The following is a 22898-nucleotide window of genomic DNA, read 5'->3' as shown; positions in this document are numbered from 1 at the left end:
AAAGTCTTAGGCATGTTAATGTTTTGTGTAGGTACAATGTGGAAAAATGACTCACCGTGGGACAACATATTGAGTATTGTGGTAAAGCAATACTCTTTGGGACTGTGGTCACTGTGGTACCAAGTATCACAATACTTATTTACTTGATATTTTAATGGTTTTATTTTGGTCCATCTACATCTACACTGATAGGATGACGATACTATGTTAAAATTGCTGAACATCACAATATGGAACACAACCTTGTTTTTCACAATGTAAATTCAAACATAAAAATGGCTGAAGACAACTATAACAGAAATAAATCACAACCACAGTTATGTAAATTTGACATAAGCCAACTTCACCTTTGACTTTTAACTCCACTGCAACATCCACTTGCTCTGGCTAGAACAGCAACTGTCAGGGGCGGACTGGGACACAAATTCAGACGGTGGTGTCCGTGCCAGAGACGTTGATATCCGTGCCGGAGTCGTTGGTGTCCGTTCCGGAGACGTTGGTGTCTGTGTTGGAGACGGTGGTGTCCGTGCCGGTGTCCGTGCCGGTGTCGGTGCCAGTGGTGTCTTTGCCGGAGCCGGTGGTGTCCTCTCCGGAGACGATGGTGTCCATGCCGGAGACAGTGGTGTCCGTGCCGGAGTCGTTGGTGTCTTTTCTGGAGACTTTGGTGTCCGTGCCGGAGACGATGGTGTCTGTGCCGGAGACAGTGGTGTCCGTTCCGGAGTCGTTGGTGTCCGTTCCGGAGACAGTGGTGTCCGTGCCGGGGTCCATGCAGGAATCGGCGGTGTCCTTTCCAGAGACGGTGGTGTCCATGCCGGAGACGGTGGTGTCCATGCCGGAGACGGTGGTGTCCATGCCGGAGACGGTGGTGTCTGTGTCGGAGACTTTGGTGTCCGTTCCGGAGACATTGGGGTCCGTGCCGGAGACGTTGGTGTCCGTTCCGGAGACATTGGTGTCCATGCCGGAGACAGTGGTGACGTTGGTGTCTGTGCCGGAGACAGTGGTGTCTGTGCCAGAAACGTTGGTGTCCGTGCCGGAGACGTTGATGTCCGTGCCGGAGACATTGGTGTCCTTTGCGGAGACGGTGGTGTCCGTGCCGGTGTCCATGCCGGAGACGTTGGTGTCCTTTCCGGAGACGGTGGTGTCTGTGCCGATGTCCGTGCCGGTGTCCGTGCCGGAGACGTTGGTGTCCTTTCCGGAGACGGTGGTGTCTGTGCCGATGTCCGTGCCGGTGTCCGTGCCGGAGTCGTTGGGGTCCATTCCGGAGATGTTGGTGTCCGCTCCGGAGACGTTGGTGTCCGTTCTGGAGACGTTGGTGTCCGTGCCGGAGACGGTGGTGTCTGTGCAGGAGATGTTGGTGTCCTTTCCGGAGACGGTGGTGTCCATGCCGATGTCCGTGCCGGTGTCCGTGCCGGAGTCGTTGGTGTCTATTCCAGAGATGTTGGTGTCCGTTTCGGAGACGTTGGTGTCCGTTCTGGAGACGTCGGTGTCCGTGCCGGAGACGGTGGTGTCCGTGCCGGAGACGTTGGTGTCCGTGCCGGAGACGGTGGTGTCTGTGCAGGAGACGTTGGTGTCCTTTCCGGAGACAGTGGTGTCCGTGCCGGAAACGGGGGTGTCTGTGTCGGAGACTTTGGTGTCCATTTCGGAGACTGTGGTGTCCGTGCCGGAAACCGTGGTGTCTGTGTCGGAGATTTTGGTGTGACAGATGGGGGTACGCGAACAAAATGCTTAGTTTTGCATTCATTTCATTCTACCCCACCTTAAAATAACATTAAATCAGCATGTATTTCTAGCAGGTCCACGCGGATATTAAAAGCCTTAGGGGGTACGATACTCTAAAAAATTTCGTTTAGAAGACAAAACCGAGAACACAAATGATCTGACCTGGGCTGCGTATTTTAAACGGAAACGGTGGTGCGTTAAGCACCCTGTTCTGATGACGCAAGAGTTGCAACTATGGCAGCTGAGAAGGCCATTCTCTGTGTTCATTTTGAAGAATTTTCGGAGCCTGATGAAATCGGTATAAATACGTGTTTAATACTGCAAAATACGCTCGATGTTACAGTCACTGCCCTGGCCGTCCAGAATAAAAGAGAACATCCCAATCGAGTGAAGGAATTTATGGAAACTGACAAAACAAAAACAAACAAACGAATAAATAAATAAACAAGGAGGCATTTCTCGGACTGGATGTTCTTCCTCCATTTTTGACCTATACTGGCGTTAAAAGAGGAGTATGGGAAATCCAGTTCTCATTAATATTCATAAACTCATTACCATAACAAATTTTGGGCCAGGCTGTCATACAATGAAATTATGAACACATGCATAAACAGGAAACGAAAAGTTATTAATGCATTTTTTTCCGCATAGGAAGTAAAACTTGAGCTGTATTTTGCCTTTTTGACAAATAATTTTGTCAGATAAATACCTTGACCAAGTTTATGCCAGATGCATAAATATACATAACTGACTAGGTGTAAATCTAAGTGAGAAAAAGCCTACCCACAAAACCATTACCATATTTGGAGCATAAATTCAGAGCAACAGAGGCTACAGCAGTGGATCACTCAATCCCACAGTACTGACCTTTCTGACAGGAAAGATACCGCCAGGCTACATATCAAACATATTTCACTTCAAACACCCTTATGAAGTGTTTAAAAAGCAGTTACTGAATCATGTGAACTTTAACACTCACACACACACACACCTGGTTGTTTCTCGCTTTCAGGCACTGATTGATGTCTAAGGATCTGCTTGGGGTGATAAAGGGAGGACAAGCATGATTTATACCATTAAACCCACCTATGGGATGACTGTTTTTCCCCCTGTATCTAACCAACATTAATGTATCATCTTGACCGTGAACTATCTAAATGTGTTCATGTGCATTCAGTACACCTCTGTGGCCAAGAAAACAACATTAGATGCACATGCTTCATGTAGCACACACACTGATGCATAAGTCAATGTCCATCTGAATAGCTGACCTGTTTAACCCTCTGGTACTCTTCATGTGTCGGTCAAAAATGACAGATTTAAAAAAAAAATATATATATATATTTCAATGAAATTATTGGACTATATTTTAGTTTGATTTTATTTAATATCTTGTATTTATAGGGGATTTTATGTTACAAAATTATACAGTAGCCTAGTTATAATCCAGTAATTCACTTTTTGAGAGTAGACCTGAAAATAAAATTTCTAATTTAAATTGTTATAAATCTTGAATGCTTTGGAGTACAGTCTCTTTTTAAAGAAAAAAAGTCTTTTTTAAAGTTTTTAATTTTATATTTATTGTTATGAAAAATGCAACATTTTTACATGAAATATATATTTTCCAAAACATGTTTTACTCTAAAACTGTGTGTGTGTGTGTGTGTGTGTGTGTGTGTGTGTGTGTGTGTGTGTGTGTGTGTGTGTGTGTGTGTGTGTGTGTGTGTTCAGCAAATGCCAAAACCTTTACCAATGTTCAATCTGTCACTGAAACTCATTGAATGAATGAATGAATGAATGAATGAATGAATGAATGAATGAATGAATGAATGATTGAATGAATGAATGAGGCATTGTAATTCATTGTAATTCTTTTATACTGGCTACTATAAATATAATATTTGTAAAGAATAATATGGAAATTTGTAACACCACCATCCACTCAAATTACAGTACATCCTCAAAAAGTCTCTTTAACTCACTGTCCATCTCTATATCCAGCAGTTTTGGGCAGTTTTTTCTTTTTTTTTTTTCTTAGAGTGAAATCCGTTTTGGCCAGTATACATTATTGTCCTTAAATTTGGTTCGTAAGATAAATGACTTTATAATATGAGAATATAAGTCTTATATTACTTGCTACTGTAAATATAACATATAGAATATTTCGCATATATATATAAATAGTGGAACAGCATTTCCTGGGTCATTTTGACTCTGAATCAACATGAACCAGACATTAGACCAGTCGTTATTGGACTTTAACTCTGATCGGGATCAACATGACTTTTTCCAATAGGGCTTATTATTAAAGCTCTTCACATGGGGAAATTGTTTAAAATCGGATTTTACATTGTTAATAATTAAATCTTGGTTGAATACAGGATATTGTTAGAAACCTGTAAAACCGGCATTTCTGCATTTCACTGTAAATAAACAGGATATTATATGCAGGCCTGCTTTTCTTTGTGCTGAACAGAAGGTGAAGCTGGACAACAGTGATACCTTGTCATAGAAACAGGATTATGCTGACTATACGGTTTTCAATGGAAGCCGTGCTTAGGCTGTGCTTGGCCAATTCACCACAACCTTAAGAAAACTTTCATTTACAAGTATATGGCTTATATCAATAATGATTATTAAATGCCATTGCAAATAAATATAGCTGATGTAAATGCATCAACAGGTTTGAAATGCAACACTCAATTTTATGCAGTGTGTAACAGCTTCTGTCTGTTCATCAATGAAGGAGTTCTTGAAGTTTGAAGACCCTAGTCTCAGACTAGTCTTAAAAGTTATTAGAGATAAGAGAATCAGTCAGAATGTTCCTGTCTTTTCCACCAGATGTCACTAAACATACATTATTTGTACAAAAATCACTTTTGACACATAATGTATGGTATTTTAGAACTAGACACATTTATAAAAGTGCCGGATTATCACATCGAAAGTTCTGAGATAAAAAAAAAAGATAGATAGATAGATAGATAGATAGATAGATAGATAGATAGATAGATAGATAGATAGATAGATAGATTAGACATTTATTCTTTAAAGTCATAAAAGTGAAATATAAAGCGAATTTACATTTACTTTTTAAATCTGAAAAGATTTTTTTTTTTGGTTTCGTTCAGCAACGTTACAAAACGTTCTCACTTCAGAGGGGTTCCAGTCGTTGCGTCACATCCAGGGGCCCCTGGGCACTCAGCTAGATGCTGGTGGGCGTGACGTCATGCCCGAAAGTTTGATACAATGCCCTCCATGTTTAAGGGAAGTTGTTGAATTCAACTGACAACAGCAACATGTGACGTACAGAAGACATGTAGATGTTCAATGGAATGTATGCGTAGTTGACGGGGACCGCGTGGGAAGCGACGGCTCGATGAAACAGAGTTGGACCTGTAAAGTTTTTTAGGTGAATCAATGGTTCGTGTAACACCCAACTATAAAGCGGTTTGTTCTCCAGTAGACAAGCGGGCTGCCTCGGATGAAACGTGTATCAGAATTAGTTTTCACGGAGTTGTATTTGGACTGCAAATATGTTGTTTCACTCTAAAATGAGGAACCCGCTGGACAGACGCTTTTAGGATTGTTCTTCAGCCCTTCGTGGACCTCTGTCGCCGGGCGAGAGTCGGGCATCGTCCTTTAGAGGAGTCTCAGAATGATAAAGCCCAAAGTGGGTCGGGTGTTTCTGGCGACATGCGTCGGGTCGTTTTTCATTCTCATATTATACATCCAGAACATCTCAAGATCAGGTGAGTTGCCTATTACTGAAGTAGCGAAGTCTAATTCATAATGGATTTGTTCATTTGAGTCGGATCTTTTAAATGAGCCGGTTCACAAAACCGGTCTGAACAATTTGTTCGCAAATCAGACTGAATCGGTCCGAGCGTTTCTCCGAATCTTTGAACCAAGAACCCGTCTCATTCTGACATTTACTATTCGTATAATCCGGTGTCAATGGTTTGACTCATTAAATCGTATGTCAGTTTTATCAACACCAGATTTGGTTTTGAATTTTATTTAAACATGCTGAAACGCTTTTCAATTGTTCTTTGTAAATGTTATATAGGCTACAGTAGCTAATTTAGGTTATTGGATGCAGTCAACAAATGAACTGACACATTAATTACAATAAAGCATTTAGAGAACATCCCAAATAATCATATATTCAGTATATGATGCTTATAATATAGTAATAAGCTATGCAACATCCAATTTCATTAGCAGTTTAACAATGTGTCTGTCATTGGGGCGTAAGCAGATCCTACAGAAATGTACGAATGAGATCATACAAATTGATGTCTACTTAAATTTAGTTTGAGATTGAGTAAAGACTGCTACAATTATAGTAAACATTTTAATTGGTGTACAGCTAATTCTGTCAATCAATCCCCAAAAGAAAGGAAGTTAGATGCTTGTTTCAACTTGTTTCACCAGCCAAATGAAGGTTACAACTTGTAACGGGTCACGACCACATCCTAAATTAATTCGTTCAGTGATGACATGCACCGTTTTTTTAACAATAACTGTGGGCAACAATGTTTCAAGCGCATTTTGACCCATAGCTCCTCCCAGGTCTGGACATCCTAAATATCTGGGGTCAGTGCCATCAAGGAAGGTTGTTATTTTCCTTTGGTCTGATCAGGGTTATTAAGTGTTTACATAAGGGGTGTGTTGGTTAAAGATCTAAGTTGGTTGTTGAATGATTGCTAGTTTGAACCCCAAAAGGGCCAATCCATGAAAAAACAAAGTTAAAGGTTTACTGAAGTGTCTTGAAACGCGCAGCATTGTGTTAACGTCATTTCCACTGAAACAGGAAGGCAGGGCGGGACATATCAAGCAGCTCCTCCCCTTTTTTTAAATAGCTAATAGCATTTCACTTATATCACAGCTCAGCCAGAGCCATTGAGCTCTGTAAAGCTGCAGTTTCCTAACCGTTTCTCCTCATAATCTCCTCCATATCGCTTTAAAATATAGCATTCTGTGCAGAATTCAATGGGTCTGATTAGTTTTCTGGTCTCGCGCATATAATCCGCTCTGTGCCATTGTGTCTCTAGACCGGAGCAGACTGACTGAGTGACACTAACGTGAAACCAGACTTCATTCGCCCCAATGGAAAGCATTTTTACACTGTCTGAACAGTGCACTATGTGCCATTCACCATGTAGAAAATAGTAATTGTGTGAAAAAATGACAGCCATCAACGTTAGCGTCTATTTATAATATAGGGGGCATTTGATTGGACAGAAAATCTGATGAAAAGCGTGATGTCATCACAATCATTGATTCATATTGGCGGAAGTGAGGGACTGTACGCTTTGAACGCTTATGTCTTCTAAATGCAAATTTTGTCATTGTTTTGGAGCACACTTACTTAATAGTGAGGCTAACAGATTCATACTAAAAGCCCAAAAAAACTTCAATTTTGATTTCGTGGGGAATTTAAGCCTCTTTGTTTTAGTGTCCCAGCTGCTTACAGTTATGTAGTTAGTTGAATTTAGCACAGTATCCCTTCTCTCCCAATATTTCTTCACAGTCCACCGGTTGAAAACCACTCTTCAAAACACTTTTAAAAGACTTAAAGGGAACCAGGGAGATCTTAAGCAATGACTGTCTGATTGAAATAACGATTTAGTGCATTGTCATCACTTCCATTTGACAAGCTTAGGTAGATAAAGTTTAGATAACATAGACATAATGGCAGTTCCTCTGACATACAAGAAAGGACATCAGACTGTCCTCAGAGTGCACATGTGTAGGCTTCAGCCTGTTTAGAACAGCGAACAAAAAAGACTGTTCAAACCCACTGGAAACAAAGCAGACGGAGAGAAAAACTACCCGTGGAATGTTTGGAAGGCCCCCACTGGGAGACTCTGGGGCATTCCAAAACCTTTTAAACCTTTCCCCTGATGCCTCCGAGAGAAACGGATCACCTTGAAGAAGGACAGCATGAGATTAGAGAAGAAGGGGGAATTAAAGGTCAGTGGCTTTGACTTTGTCCCAGAGTTTTGGGATTGGCCTCATATGACCATATCTGATTTTTCACCCACTCATTACTTGCATTCATGAGAGGGTATGGAGGTAAACCTGTGCTGCGACAGTAATTTATGAGTATGAAGTCCATCTGGACAAAATCAGAAACAGCATGAAGTGGTGAAGTATGTCACTACAAAATATATCTACGTTATGGTTAGTCTCCTGTGAATTATGAAAGTCTTTGAACATAACCTGGTAGTGATAATAGCTAATCTTTTTTCTATTTATTTTGCAAACTAAACCTCTCCCTTTGCCTGGGAGACATAGACTAGAGCCAAGTTCAGATTGTTTGGTGAAAATGTTATTATACAGCCAAGATTGCAAGGCTGGCGTCAATTTGGCGTTGCCCTTTTTTAAAAAATTAAATGAATAATCCACTTCCCCTGACTAGATTTGGCTCCATTGAACCGTTCTTGTTTAGGCTTGTTAGTATGCAGTTAAATAGCTTCTCAAGAATAGTTCAGGATTTGACCCTTAAGAATTCTCCTGCCAGAGGCAAATAGTTTGACTATGGCAAAAGAACATCATGTGATCCTTCATTTGTCTCTACTTAACAGGTGTTTGTGGATGTTCACACCTGCATTATTGAAGACGCTTATCTCAATGGCTCTCATTCACTAATAAGTGCGTACAAATTAGGTGCTCACAGAAACAAATTCCCACCGGATTAACATGTTTATGCACGTAGAATTGTTCTTATTCTCATTCAAATGTAGATGAATCCAGGCTATTCTGAGGAAACTTTTAGATAGGTTTAGACATGTGATCAAGCTTAAAACTTAAAACTATATTTCTAACTGTATAATTATTAGCGTGCAATATTTTGAAAGTATAAGTTACTATATTACTATATATTTGTTTTATTATTAACATCTTATTATTCATGATTTTGAAATATTTGATTAGTGAATAAGACCCAATGAGTGTTAATTCTGTGCATTATTTGCTTAAAGCTTTTCTTGTTTGGCTCATGGATAGATATTCGCTGCGCCACACCTCTTCAGTGTTCACAGGGTCACACACACTTCACAGGAAGTTTGGCTATACTATATACCACTGTGTCCTCCTAGTGGTTCCAGTAAAAAGAGCTGATACAAGTGATCTTAAAAGTAGTGCTCTGTCGGTGTCTTGGCCTAAAACTCGCAGCAGCAATCAGTAATTACCTTAAAATGGATTTTCTGTTTATGTATGTTTCTTCACGAAACCGCTTGGTAACTGTCCTTGTGTGTTGGCGCATTTATTCTGTGATCAAGTTCGCAATAGGAAAGTTGTTTAATTATCGAATATTGAATTTCCCCTCATTCTTCTGCTGATCTGCTTCTTTTTACCTGAAGCCAACATCAAGAAAACTTGTCCATGCAGCCAAAAGGCAATCTGTGAGGTGCAACTAATACAAGTTTAGCGGTTTGTCCATGAGAAACATATGGAGCTCCTTCCCTTTCTGTGCAGTAAGTGTTTGTGAGTCAGTGCACAGATCAGATACTCAACTGGACCTTGGGTGCGCTTTTGTCAAAAGACCTTTGAACATTTTCAATAAAGTGAGGGTCATTTCTTTGCCCTCAGCTCCACTGTGGGCAGTTTGAAACTAAGAAGATGTCTCTGTCCTTATATAGTCCTTTTAAAGGCTCGTTCTCTTCTGGTAAAGGTTAATACTGCATCTGCTGAATGTGCAGCAGTTTCATCGCTTATCTGACCACCATCAGTTACTGCTGCTCATGCTGCTGACTTCACCACACGTCACACTTCTTTTTTGCTTGTTCAGTTGACATAGACAGTCTGCTTAATCTCAGTCGATCGTTTTACTCAGCTCCCTTACAGTTTGCTGTGGTAAAAACAGCATATTTAAAAAGGTAAATTAGTTTTAGGCATTGTTGATTGTCACAATTTTTTATTGCAGCAATGAAATGGGTCACGACAGTTGTCTGACAACCGACTGGGCGACAAATTATACAGGGCTACAGGATTAATTTGTTCACGGAAAATTTGTTGCGTAGCATTTATACCGCATGCCAGAAAACATAAGCTCGTTCTTTACCATCAAGCAAACCTCCAATGCTCTTACGTTGGCCTGTTAGAAAAGTTTATGAAGTCCATTACTCCAGATGCCTAGAAGCGAAACTGTCTTTGATCCTTGAAAATTGAGTCACATTATGAAGTGATTGAAGGTCAAATTGGATTTTGGATTTGGATTTTCTCCAGTAATGCAGCCTAAATTGTTTCCTAAATTGTTTACGTGTCTTTTACTCATTTTACACTCTAGTTGTAGTGAATTGGAGTGATTATGCTCGCCCAGGTTGGCATCAGCCTTATCGATTTTGGAATAAATCACCCCAGGGACTATAATCCAAGGACTGAAAACCTGTATTTAACAACAGATTTGAAGGGGTAGTTCAACTGAAAAGTATTTTTTACTCCCCTTCATGTTGTTTCTAAACTGTAGAGCTTTGCTTCTTCTACAAGAACACACACACACACACACACACACACACACACACACACACACACACACACACACACACACACAAATAATAATTTTTTAAGGATGTCTCAGACTGTTTGTCCATGCAGTGAAACAGTTATTTTGTTTTCCACTGAAGAAAGAAAGTCATACAGTTTGAATTAACACTTGGGTCAGTAAATGATGACAGAAATTTTGTTTCTACAACAACAAACCCTTTGTAATTAGATCCTTGATCCTATGTGCAAAGCATGATACAATTTGCAGATGCCCTCTTGCACAGATAAATAAACTTTCAGCACTTTCTGACTGGATCCTACAGGCACACGTGTTTGGTATAGCATCATCAGCCAATGCTGGTTACCCATATAATGACATAACTCTGGGAGCCGTACTGCTCTACAGGGCCAAGTTTCCCAAATGGACCTGTTTTATATTTTATGAGGAACTGCGCGCAAGATGCTTTTGATTTAACGTGCTGCCGGGGCATTGGTCAGTATCCGCCAGCTCTCCCAATCCTTCGCTCTTCCTTTCAGACAGCCAAAACAGATTTTAAGCAGTCAGAGATTTGGATGGAATAAACAAATCATGCTAGGTGACTTAAACAGATTGTTTGATTGCCAAACCATGGCACTCGTTTGGATATAAGGCAATTCCTTGATGTAGAAGAGCTTGAGGGTTGCAAGTTTGTTATATCTTCTCTTTTGTTTTGGTAATTTTTTCACTCTTCAGGACTGGGAAGGAGAAAAAGGCTGCGTTCTTTTAATAAATAAAGGGAAATTTCCTGCCTTAAATGGAATTTTGGGATTTGGGATGAACAGTCACGGCTCTATGTTAGTCAGGGATAGAGTGACACCCTCACAAAGAGGCTCAGAGAAGTACGGTCTTTCTTCAGCTTTTCATATCATATGCATCTCTTTCTCTCTTCTCAAATTCATCTTAATGAGAGTAAAACCATTGCTATGAATGGAATACTGTACAGTACGACATGCTGGGCCACTATGAGTGGACCTAACTCTATCCAAATCTCTGACTAAGCACATTCTTCATTCTGTAATAGATTTTGCTTTATGACATAGGCTATTAAGGCCCCCACTGGAGTTCTACTTCCTTTAGTGTGCTTGGGGCAGAAAGGAAAATGATTGCTCTAGTCAGATAACTATTCACTTCTTCCCTAAGAACACTTTATGGTAAGTAAAGCTACTTTTTACAGAAACAGGTCGCTGTAGGTATTCATTAGAATTTCAGCATAGGCATTTTAGTAATTTTGCACAGTAATTTAATCAAATCAGTAATTCTCAGTCATGTTCTTTCTTGCTTAAAAATGTGTTTCCTTCATATCTTAAAGGTAGGGTAGGCAATTTCTTTTTATATATAAACATGTTTTGTTATACTAGTTGAAACTCTTCACATCCTGATAGCAATCAATAATAGAAGGGGTCTAAATATTAAAAACATGTACATATATCTTATGTGGAAGTCCCAGGACCAAACGATTTTCATCCAATCTTTGGATTTGGTCCGAATGCAATGATAGGATGTCCTACCTGCCTCTCAACATATGTATTTCCATACCTCTGTGCACATGCTCATGCAGACATCACACGTCATCAGCGCGTTTCATGAAGCTATGCAGAGTTGTCGACTGAGTCACCGAGCACCACAAACAAACAGCAGCCTTTTACAGTTCTTCCTGAACCAAAACGACGAGTTTATGCTGCGTTCACGCCATGTCGTAACTGTAATTATGAGTTATGCGTTTCTATGTCAACACTATCAACGGCTAAATGAATCTGCAGCAGTCAGGTGGTACAAGTAAGAGCTCTGTAAGTTGTTTACGCTCATCTTTCTTGTTATATTATGTGCTTTGAGACATGAGGTAATTTAACACTGTCTCGTGACGCTTTGCAGAATCTGCTGTTTGCGTTCACGTGTTTTGGAGGAGGTGTGGCATTGGCAGATCTCATGCTGTCAAGGCTATAGCTTGTTATTTCTGGCCTCTCTGAAATTGCCTACCCTACCTTTAACTTTTCATAGCTGCCTTTATTTTGCAGCACCCAGCTGCTTAATCAGAATGTCCACTTTAATTGAACATTCATTCATATCTGTGCATGTCCAAACAAAGATAGCTCTATATGGCGATTCAATTAAATAAAACTATGGTTTTAAAAACTATAGACATTAAAAGAAATGTTAAGGCCATCCTTAAAAATATTTTGGTTTGCAGTAACAGCAAAAAAAAAGAAAAAAAGGGTCGGTAGGTCGGACTATATTTTTTTATATATAACACAAATAATATAAAAAAGTATATATTTTTTCATTTAAAAAAAAAAAATCAGTGTCGGGTGACATTAGGTGACATTTTTTTACATTTTTCTAAGGGCTGTTTACACCAGGCCACTTCATGCGTTTTCTCAGATCGGATTGCAATCTGATTTATCAAAACGATTCCATTTACACCTGGTTACATAGGCTAAATGTGTGTTGTTTTTTTGCGGATATAAATCCGATCTTCAATTACCGCTATATGTAGATTTAATGGAGTGCACGTCACCGAAAGCAACAGTTATGACTACATTATTTATCATCAGCTAAAATTTCTGAATCAAAGCCCGCAATAAGAGAAAGCGGAAACAGCCCTGGTAAGATCATTTCGTTTCTTTACATTTAATGATGATGATTGTGTGTTAAGCGTCAGCGACTTACTTTCACTTTGATTTGCGATAGTTTGCACGTTGATGCTCAGCTTCTCATCTGCGGCAATGCGTGTTGCAGTAGCGTCGTCATATCTGACTAAAACATGACATATAGCCTATAACACGCTCTCGCATGTTTATTTTTTAATAAACTATATTCAACAACATATAAAAATGAAATAATCTTTAGAGTAAAGCCGCAGCCATCATTACCAAGCGCGAACCATTGACAGTGAATGAAACGAAGCAAACTTAGCTTGCAGGCAGTAGTGTGACATGCGTTAACGGTTAACCAATGGTGTAAACATAATCATAGATGACGCGCCACGGGTTTTTATTTAAAAGAAAGAACGTAGCTTATGTTTGTATGTAGGTCTAGGCAATTTATATTCACAATACTTAATAACTAATATTATTTTATTGCATTTGTATTAGTTGTTTGAAGAGTTAAAAAAAAATCTGTAGGTCTTAACGCAAGTTTACAACCGGCAAGTCGGTCGGACTGAAAGGGAAAATAAATAAATAATTGGGTCGGTACTAAATTGACAGGGTCGGTCGGGTTACGGCAAACAAGAATATTTTTAAGGATGGCCTAAGCCCGACAGGATTTTACAGTAGAAGTTTTTTTAAAAGACATTAATACCTTAAATCAACAAGGCTCTGCATGACTGCGGATAAATATGACCTTTCATAATGCTTTACAATAAACTCTGTTAGGGAGCAACATACGTAAATGTATATGTTCAATACAATTCCTTGCTCGCCAATTCCACGTTTTTGTAAAACGTTACAAAAAATAGCTTTTACAACATTTCAAATCCCTCCGTTTTTGCCATCTCCTTAAAGCCAAGCCAATGTTGATTCTTGTTTTATTACGAGCTCTGTCGCGCTCTCTTTTTACCAGTAGACTCTCCTCTGTTTGTCATTTTTTTTTAAAGGGGTGATTCCCTGGAGGTTTGAGATTTAGCTGCTCCGTGTCAACCTTTTTTGCTCATTGTGATAACTAACCTCTGATACTTACTCACACACCAGACACGTTTCAAAAGTAGCAGGAGAAACATTTCTCTATTCACAGATGACGAGACACGCACGGGCGACTGACGCATGTACGCAATTTCCCGTGAAAACCATTCCGTCAGATCTCATATATAAACTAGGCTCACCATGAATAAGAGTATGATTAAAAAATTATGATATAGCCTACTGCCTCATTTAAATGTTCATTTTGAATAAAAAATAATTACTTAGTGTACCTTTAAATCAAAAGTGACAAATTATTTTTTAAATAAATGCTGGTCATCTTCGTTGTTTTCAACAAAGTTAATATTAATAATATGAAATGTCTCTTGAGCAGTAAATCAGCATATTAGAATGATTTCTGAAGGATCATGTGACACTGAAGACTGGAGTAATGATGCTGAAAATTCAGCTTTATATATCACAGGAATAAATTACATTTTAAAATATATTCAGATAGAAAATATTTTAAAAACGGTTATTTCATTATTATTATAAAAAAAAAAAAAACTTCCTTAAAACTTACAAATGTGGTCAGTGTTGTGCTGCTATATGATACACAAAACACCAAGTTTGAGCCCTACCAAGTACAAAAGAGGACACTGACAAACTATAGTAAAACGGTGGAGAAAACAAGGCAAACACAGAAGTCACTAAGTCAGTTTGATCTGCTTTTTTGTGGTTACATCTTATTATATTACTGGAAATTGCGTTTTTTTTTTTTGAAGTAGCGTTTTCTGGGGAAAAGTGTATGAGACAAAATATGAGAACAGCTTATGAAACACCCTCATTGTGTTTTGTTTCACTTCTGATGGGTTTCATGACACATATGATGCTTCCTTACAGCACAACATCCAGGAAGCATAAGCTCTTCTGTTTCCAGTGTAGTTTCAACCAGAGAAACATGATCCTCAAAGTCATTTGAATGTGTTTCCAATACCGCAGCCTAATTATATTTAGACTATATGGGCGAGAGCACCAGCTGTGAAGACAATTGAGTAGATAAATCATTTGATTTCGGGAGTAAAACAAAAACTCAAAAGTCACCTCAGAGAACAAAAAACTCTCTCCACACGAGGCTGAGCAGAATTCGATTAGTAAGCGAGCACAGTCGCTGCGCCGCATGAGGGCTTCCTGCCCATTACCTTGCGAACTTTTGATAAAAGCCTGCTGATTTGAGTGTTGTCCTCTGTAAACCCTCACAGGCCAACATAAATGGCCACAAGCCTGTGTAGCATTCCAGCAAACAACCTTTGTTGTTGCCGCCTGGCCTCAGTTGACGTGAGGAACCTTACTCAGTGCATACTAACAACTTTTAAAAAAGAGACCTCATTGCCCACCTTTGGGAGTCATTCAATGCTTTTTTGAGGAACTCATTTGGGTGATACTGTATTGTCTTGTCATCATTTCATTTCATCTGTCTTGTTCTTCAAGCAAATTACTCTATAGGTTACTCTGTTCCTTTAAAAAAAAAATCACAAGAGGAAGTTCACGTCTTTCTGTGGTTGTGAATCAGACTGCCTCTAACGGCCTCTTGCACACACTTCCTTTTAAAAATGATTATCAGCTGAAGTTTATGATTACAAATATCTTGTGAAGGCATAGTTTTGCGATGGCAGCTCTGATATGATTGTACTTGGCACAGACATCAAATTGTGGCGTTGAGTAACATTATATAGTTCCTTTTTTTATGCCTTAGTTTGTACACCACTATTTAAGTGCATTATCTGTTATCTGTTCAATTATCAATTATCTGTTGTCAGGTCATAAATATGAGCTCTTATGGTGTTTGCAACAGGTAGGAGTATTTTAAATATTTGATATAAAATATGCACATGTGGTTATGTGCACGTGACACATTGAGCTGTGATGCTCACATACAAGGCTTTACGCTAACATTTTTTGTGACATTCACTCACACTCGGGTCTGTTTGCTGAAAGGCAGACGTTGTTGGGTGGGTGCTAATCATCAGGCGAATTAAGCAATCAGGATTATTAATTAAGGTATATGACTAGATGCTCCTGGAAGGTCACCAAGCAACAACTTCATGACTGAATTCATTTATATTCACAATCACATGCCTAAATTTTGCAACCTAATTATACAGGGCTTATAAGTGACCTAGCTGTTCAGGCTATGATTCAACTAGTTGTTTAGCGCTCCAGCTGTTTGATTCAATACTATATTCCAGCAATACCGGAGGCTGTAGTTTCAGGAGCACATTTCTTTGCGCATTATTTTTGGGGGGTGACAGCGCCACTAGCCAATTCTACTTCAACAACGGAGATATGATTCAAACTTAAAACAAACAGATGCAAACACTATACATACGGAAATGAGTCATTTTTAATTATCTCTCCAGCTTATTTTTAACGTAAGAGCAGGGGCGACTATTTTAAACTTGAATATTTGAGGCTTTTGGTTTCAGCAGTCTCCAGTTATTATAAGGCTGTGCAAAAACAGTTCATTGTGCTGCTGGATGTTGTAAACTGGTATTTGTTTTCAAATTATTTTAATTTATTAACGTATTAATAAACACGCAAGTTTGTAGAGCTATTATTTTACCGTTTAGGCTACTGCACATTGTTAAAGGGATAGTTCACCCAAAAACGAAAAGTTTGTCATTTACTCACCCTCAAGTTGATCCAAAACCCTTATGAGTTGAACACAAAAGAAGATATTTTAAAGAATGTTGGTAACCAGACAGTTAACGGTAGTCATTAATTTCCATAGTATTAAAAAAAAAATACTAGAAGTCAATGAGTGCCGTCAACTGTTTGGTTACCAACATTCGTTAAAATATCTTCTTTTGTGTTAAACAGAAGAAAGAAACTCATACAGGTTTTGAACAACATGTGGGTGAGTGAATGATGACAACATTTTCGGGTGAACTATCCCTTTAAGTGTGTCAGTCACACATTAGTATGTACTAATGAATTGAAGTCTCCCACATACACAGGAAATAGTCTACCTTTCCAAGAAAACCAGAATATAGTGACTCATATATTGAAACAAATTAGGTTAAATATTTCTAAAAGAGCGTGTTTACCAATGGGTATGTTTGGGTTTTGGGTTGTTTAGGACAATAGGCTATATTAATTAAAAAATAATAGAATAAATACATAATTGAATAGTAAGTGCTACAAAATAGTATACTGCTAATACATAAAAAAAAAACTGAAAACTGTCCTGAAACTGTAGCCTGCGAGACTTCTCGTTTGATTGTGAAAACTTATCTTGTTTATAATGGACCTACATTACAAACTAAGCATTTCACTTGCAAATGTTGCATGGTCACTCTTTACTACAAGTGTCAAATAAATAACAAAAATGAAAAGCTGCACATTGAGACTGCTAGATTTCACTGTAGATATTACATGTATTTTGTTGGATTTGCAGACTTATATTCATTTTCATTGAATAATGAGGATATATAAAAGCTGGGAAAGCCATCAGTGCCTGCTTTCATAGCACAAGTTTTGGTCTGTATATGTACTCAACCCCCTCCCCATTTCCTTCTTTCTGCCTTTTCCATGTTATATCAGGGTTTTTTTTCCCTTCCATTTTCCATTTGATCCTCATATGGTCCTTTTTTATGGTCTTTTTGCCACTTTGGTGTCCCACTAATTCTTTTTAATCATTAGAGGTAAAACATTTTTTAACTTAATTTAAATTCAGTTTGCTTAATGTATTATTTATCAGTGTCCCACAATACTATACATTTAATTTGATGGTTTTCTGTTTATTGATAGAAAATTACAAAATAGGTCAAGAAAATGCTATAATTACACACATCATTGTACACATTTTGTACATCATTTTTGTCCCCCTGAGATTTACGATAAGCATTTTTTTGAGGTTTAAACATCTTTCACTGACCATTTCTCAAAAAAGAAAAAAAAAGAAAAAAGTTTTACTCTACTCTCTCAGTGTCCAGACTTGCTGGAGCATTTAAAGTATCCCTTTGACTTAGCTGGCACATGTGCAAAACCAATCACTTACGTTAGTGGTAAGGGGCCCAACACAGACTGAAGGAGTGTGCGTGTGTGTGCGTGTGTGTGTGTGTGTGTGTGTGTGTGTGTGTGTGATGGGTGGGAAGGGGAGTAAGGTGGGAAGGGGAGTAAGGGGGGAAGTGGCTTGGACTGAAGAGAACAGACTGTTCCTATAGAGAATGCAAATGTGAAGGAGGAAATTTATGGCTGATCAGCTAGGTGCAGGAGTCAGGGAAGGCAGTAATTGTGTACCAGCACGATCCCCGCTGCTCCCCATATGCCCAGAATTAACAGCTCTAATCTTTTATAGCTCAATAACGTGATCGTTCAGACAAAGCACTTTGATCTCTGCTCTCGCAACACAAGGTCACGAGTCTCTTAACCCCAAAGAAACTCTCTGGGAGAAATGTAAATGATGCTCGAACAAGCAAAACTCGGCGTCAGAATGCAGGGATGTTGTGGGTGGTTGCCAAGGCATTGCTCTGCGCAAAGACGTGTGGCTTTTTTAGCATGTTATCTGGTTTATAGGTCTCTATGATATTCTGGTCTATTGAAGTTACTATAATATCAGTTAATATATCCATTGTGTTCTGCTTATGGAGCCATTAACTTTATGTTGCCATTTCTCATATTTTGTTTTTGTTGTGTGCTTGTAGCTTCTGAACAGATTTCGGGTCAGAACAGTTTCCAAGTTAAATCAGGAAGAAGTCCTTTGCAGACACTACAAGAAAATGACCAGGTATGTATTTTTTTCCGCTGAAATCATAGAAATGTTGTTGACTAATAATTATTCAATATTTATTTATTAAATTATAAAATAATTCTTAAATAAGTTATGCAATTATTAACTTGATAATACTTTTGAAAGCGAATTTAAATGAAATGATTTCGGTGGATAGCGCTGACTGACAGAGGACGGGGTGCATTTCTCGGACCCCTGTTGTTGAAGGGACAGATTTTAACAGCAGTGGAAGTCGAATTACTAAAATAACAACCTTACATTCCTGGAGGAGCTCAATTCTCCCCAAATTACCCCTAACATCATCATCTTATAAAGACACATGCAAACCAACTGACAAAAACAAAAACGTTTTTTCCAAATCTAAAATCTTTTTTACTTCCATTACATTTTTGAAGAATGAAAGTGAAAAGAAACTGGGTCTGACAAATTCCAAAATGGCAAACATAGTATATTAGGAGTAGTTCATACGACTTGTGTGTATATATTCTTATAACGCTGCATTGACACGGGGCGTCTGCGTCAACGCTTGACGGAGGTCGTGTCTGTTTGGTGCTGACTCGACATAGTGACAACAGCCAATCACATTACTTTTCCAAGTGTTGCATGAACGCAATTGGCTAGCGTCTGCGCTAGGGTATTTGCATAGGTAATCTGATTGGCTGATGCCCGCGTTTGCGCTTGAAAAGTTGAACATTTTTCAACTTTTTCCACGAGCAACGCCAGTGACGCGACGCAACGGAACCCACCATTCAATTCGGCAACACATGACGTCACCCATTCAAAGTAAATGAGAAGCATTAACGCAGACGTTTACGTTTTTTGAAGCCATGCATACAGACACTTTTCATTGTGTAACTTTATTGTATGAAAAACAAACAGCCCAGATCTGCTAAACATCTGCTCTTGTGTTTTATGGACAAAATAGTCACACGGGCTTGGAATGACATGATGTGTGAGTAAATGATGACAAATCTTTCATTTTTGGATGAACCATGCTTTTAAACGTCTGAGTGGAATGTCTAGATAAGGTCCATCTAGTTGAATCACTACCAGCTCATCAAATCCTATTATATTCTTGCCTGTATCAAACCCATCTGTGGATCATCCCCCAGGCAAAACCGTTACCCTCCCATTACTGCTATGTGCCTCATGATTTCACAAGAACTTCCCCTAAACACAGCATCTGTCTTATCATAAAAAGTCACACAAATGCATGTGTTTACATGTCGTGCAATTTGTGGTTTCCATAATTGCACTGTTAAGAAATCTTGCATTCAGTTTCAGAAGAAAAGATTTTCGGTTTAAAGTAATAGTTAACCTAAATATGAAATTCTGTTCTGAACCCATTTGACTTTCATGGATCAAATGGTGGTGACTTTTTTTTTTCATTCTATTTCCTCTAATACCACTCTTTCCTGTCCTCCAGCTGGAGAAGTCTGCAGTGCAGGCCACTCTGCAGGGTCGAAGGGAACTACTGGAGGAAACCTGTCAAACCCACACCCACAAAAGACGCGTACTCGGCCCAGAGGACCTCCGCCACCTCATAGTGGACGATAAACACAAGCTACTGTATTGCTATGTCCCCAAAGTGGCATGCACCAACTGGAAGCGTGTAATGATGGTGCTAACAGGCGATGGGCGCTACCGTGAACCGCTGGCTATTCCCGCCAACGTAGCTCACGTAGCGGGCAACCTGCGTTCACTCTCGGAGTACTCAACGGCCGAGATCAACAAGCGTCTGCGCACATATCTGAAGTTCGTCTTTGTGCGCGAACCCTTCGAGAGACTCGTCTCGGCCTATCGTAACAAGTTCACCCGTAGCTACAACACAGCCTTTCATAAACGTTACGGGACCAAAATCATCAGGAGACATCGTGCCGACCCCCAGGCTGAGGCACTGGAAAAAGGCAACGACGTCTCGTTCGAGGAGTTTGTGTATTATTTAGTAGACCCTCAGACTCAGAGAGAGGAACCGTTTAATGAGCACTGGGAAAGGGTTCACTCACTCTGCCACCCTTGCCTGATCCGTTACGACGTGGTGGGCAAGTACGAGACTCTTGCGCAAGATTCCCGCTACATCCTGAAGTTAGCAGATGCCGAAGGAGAGGTGAAATTCCCAGCCACCTCCAAGAGCACCAGGACCACGGGCGACATGGCTGCCAAGTTCTTTGACAACATCAGTCCGTTTTACCAGAAGAAACTCTTCAATCTTTACAGAATGGACTTCTTGCTTTTTAACTACTCTGTGCCGGCGTACTTGAAGTTGAGATGAGGGTTTTTGAGCGTGTTTCAACTGATTCTAAATCTTGCGCACATGTCTTGTGGGCACAGACGTTTGAATTTTGCTCTTGTGTCCGGATTCAAGTGAACTGCCTGGGGGAACCTGTAGAGGATGCGTCTTGAATATGGCGCTGCCCTCGCTCACTTGAAGCGAAATTCAGCACTGTGAACAGATTACTGCTGGCAGGGGTGTTGCCTCCCATCCCAAAAGTTCACAAAATACTGTCTGTAATTCCTTTGGCTTTGGAACCTTTTCACCGAGCTCCAAGTATGTGCCTTTGTCCTTCTGAATGTTGATAAGTGAAGCGGGATTCTTCATCAACGAACGAATGCTATGAATGTTTCATCTTCTTTAATTTTCACCACCCAAATTGATATTTATAGTGTTGTTTACATAGCATATTTATTGTGGATTTTGTTCTTGAACTGGAACCAGCAAGGCCTTAACGTTAATCTCGAAGAGATTCCTTGCGGCTGATCTCAAAGCCTCCTTTCTAACATTCCCTGGATATGATTCCAGACCATAACCTCACTCCCCAATCACAAAGGTAGTTTCCAAGTCTAAATGTAACAAACCATCAACATTTTCAATCAGTTAGCTGGTCATATATTGGAGAGAGTCAGAGGGTAAGGGATGAATTTAGACTTCTCTTGCAGTGGCAAACTGGACAAGGCTGTCTACCTTGGCCGGTTTAGCTAATCTGGAATGAAACGGTGTTCTCACAGAGTCACCCCTTTATTTAGCATGCAACGGGCTGAGTAAACAGTGCATAGCTGTGGTTGGGGAAAGGTAGACCCTCATCAGTGCGCCTCTTGTTGAGCTATGGATGCAGGGTGAGGTGCTAACTACTCACTGGGCATTGCAGGTCAAACATCAGCATGATCATGGGAGGAAACACTCATCTTATGAATTCGTAATAAGGGTTGAAGTGCAATAAAGGTTTTAGTAAGGTACCAGTATGTGTTTGAGTCAGCAGAAGATTATCTATCCCTTCAAACTCCTAAAGTGTGAAAAAATCTACCTTTTGTGTCTGTGCACTACAATACAGTTTAAAGTCCTGCTAGTTTTCATGACTTTATGAAATGTTATTGTGGTTCATTAGCACTTGGTGGAAATTACCTTAATATTTTTTATCTACGGAAAAGGCTAATGACTAATTTTTTATGGTTGAAATAGTTATGAAATATTTAGAGAGAATGAGAATGAGTCTAAAATTTGTCCGACAGGCAGACATGTCCTGGTGCACACATTGTGTGCCACATTGCCTAACAAAAATGCTCTTGGAAATGCTTTGTTGGGAAATATTTTCGATCTAGCCAGTTAGTCACTATTTTATTGTTGAACTGGAATTATCCAGAATTTCCTAAAGACAAAAAGTCTCATCAGCAGTTATGCTCATAAATTTGCATTCCCCTTGCAGAATATGCATTGAGAGCTGGTGGGTGTAAACTTTTTGAATTGGATGATCGGAGTAAATTGTACTTATTTTTTTCTTCGGGGAAACATGTATACATTTCATGTAGCTTTTAAAGGGAAGTATAAAAAAATCGTAAAACAGAATCTCGGCTCTTAATGCATCGTTTTGCCATCTTGAGCATTAGTGAATGTTTTCACCTTCACCTAATATATCACGCCGATATATTAAAGTATATTAAAATTATCCTTCAGCTGAGACAGTTCTGACGCAAACTGTTCACCATGATGTTTTTTAATTGCTTGAAATATGATTGGAATCACTTCAAAAAGGAAAATTCAGTGCAAAGCAAAACTGTCATATAGCGTTCATAAAATATAATGAGAACATCATTATAATTATGTGCTTGGGACTTTTAATGGTGAGACTTTTGTTTTTGTAATCAGGCTCAAAAATTATATATAAAATTTGGATTTAGATTTATCGGTCAATATAGCGTTATCGGCTTTCAGATATAAAGAATTATCGGTTATCGGTATGAG

The 22898-nt window shown here is 39.3% G+C and overlaps 1 protein-coding gene across 2 annotated transcripts; it reads left to right on the top strand.

The window, feature by feature from the left end:
- The first annotated feature begins 4993 nt into the window (after positions 1 to 4993).
- LOC311302440 (carbohydrate sulfotransferase 11) lies at positions 4994 to 22682 on the top strand. 2 transcript variants are annotated; one of them, XM_084428323.1, is made up of 3 exons: positions 4994 to 5471; positions 18576 to 18658; positions 20088 to 22682. In XM_084428323.1, exons 1-3 carry the CDS (start codon positions 5378 to 5380, stop codon positions 20931 to 20933), a joined length of 1023 nt encoding a protein of 340 aa, XP_084284449.1. In that variant the 5' UTR covers positions 4994 to 5377; the 3' UTR covers positions 20934 to 22682. The 2 variants fall into 2 exon arrangements, with proteins under 2 accessions (XP_084284449.1, XP_084284450.1); XM_084428324.1 differs by lacking the exon at positions 4994 to 5471 and adding an exon at positions 7503 to 7698 and having other exon boundaries at positions 20088 to 21079.
- The last annotated feature ends 216 nt before the right edge of the window (positions 22683 to 22898 follow it).

The sequence above is a fragment of the Rutilus rutilus genome, assembly GCF_951802725.1.
Source record: "Rutilus rutilus genome assembly, chromosome: 13".
In the NCBI taxonomy this organism is placed as follows: Eukaryota; Metazoa; Chordata; class Actinopteri; order Cypriniformes; family Leuciscidae; genus Rutilus; species Rutilus rutilus.
This window is presented reverse-complemented; position numbering and strand designations above follow the sequence as displayed.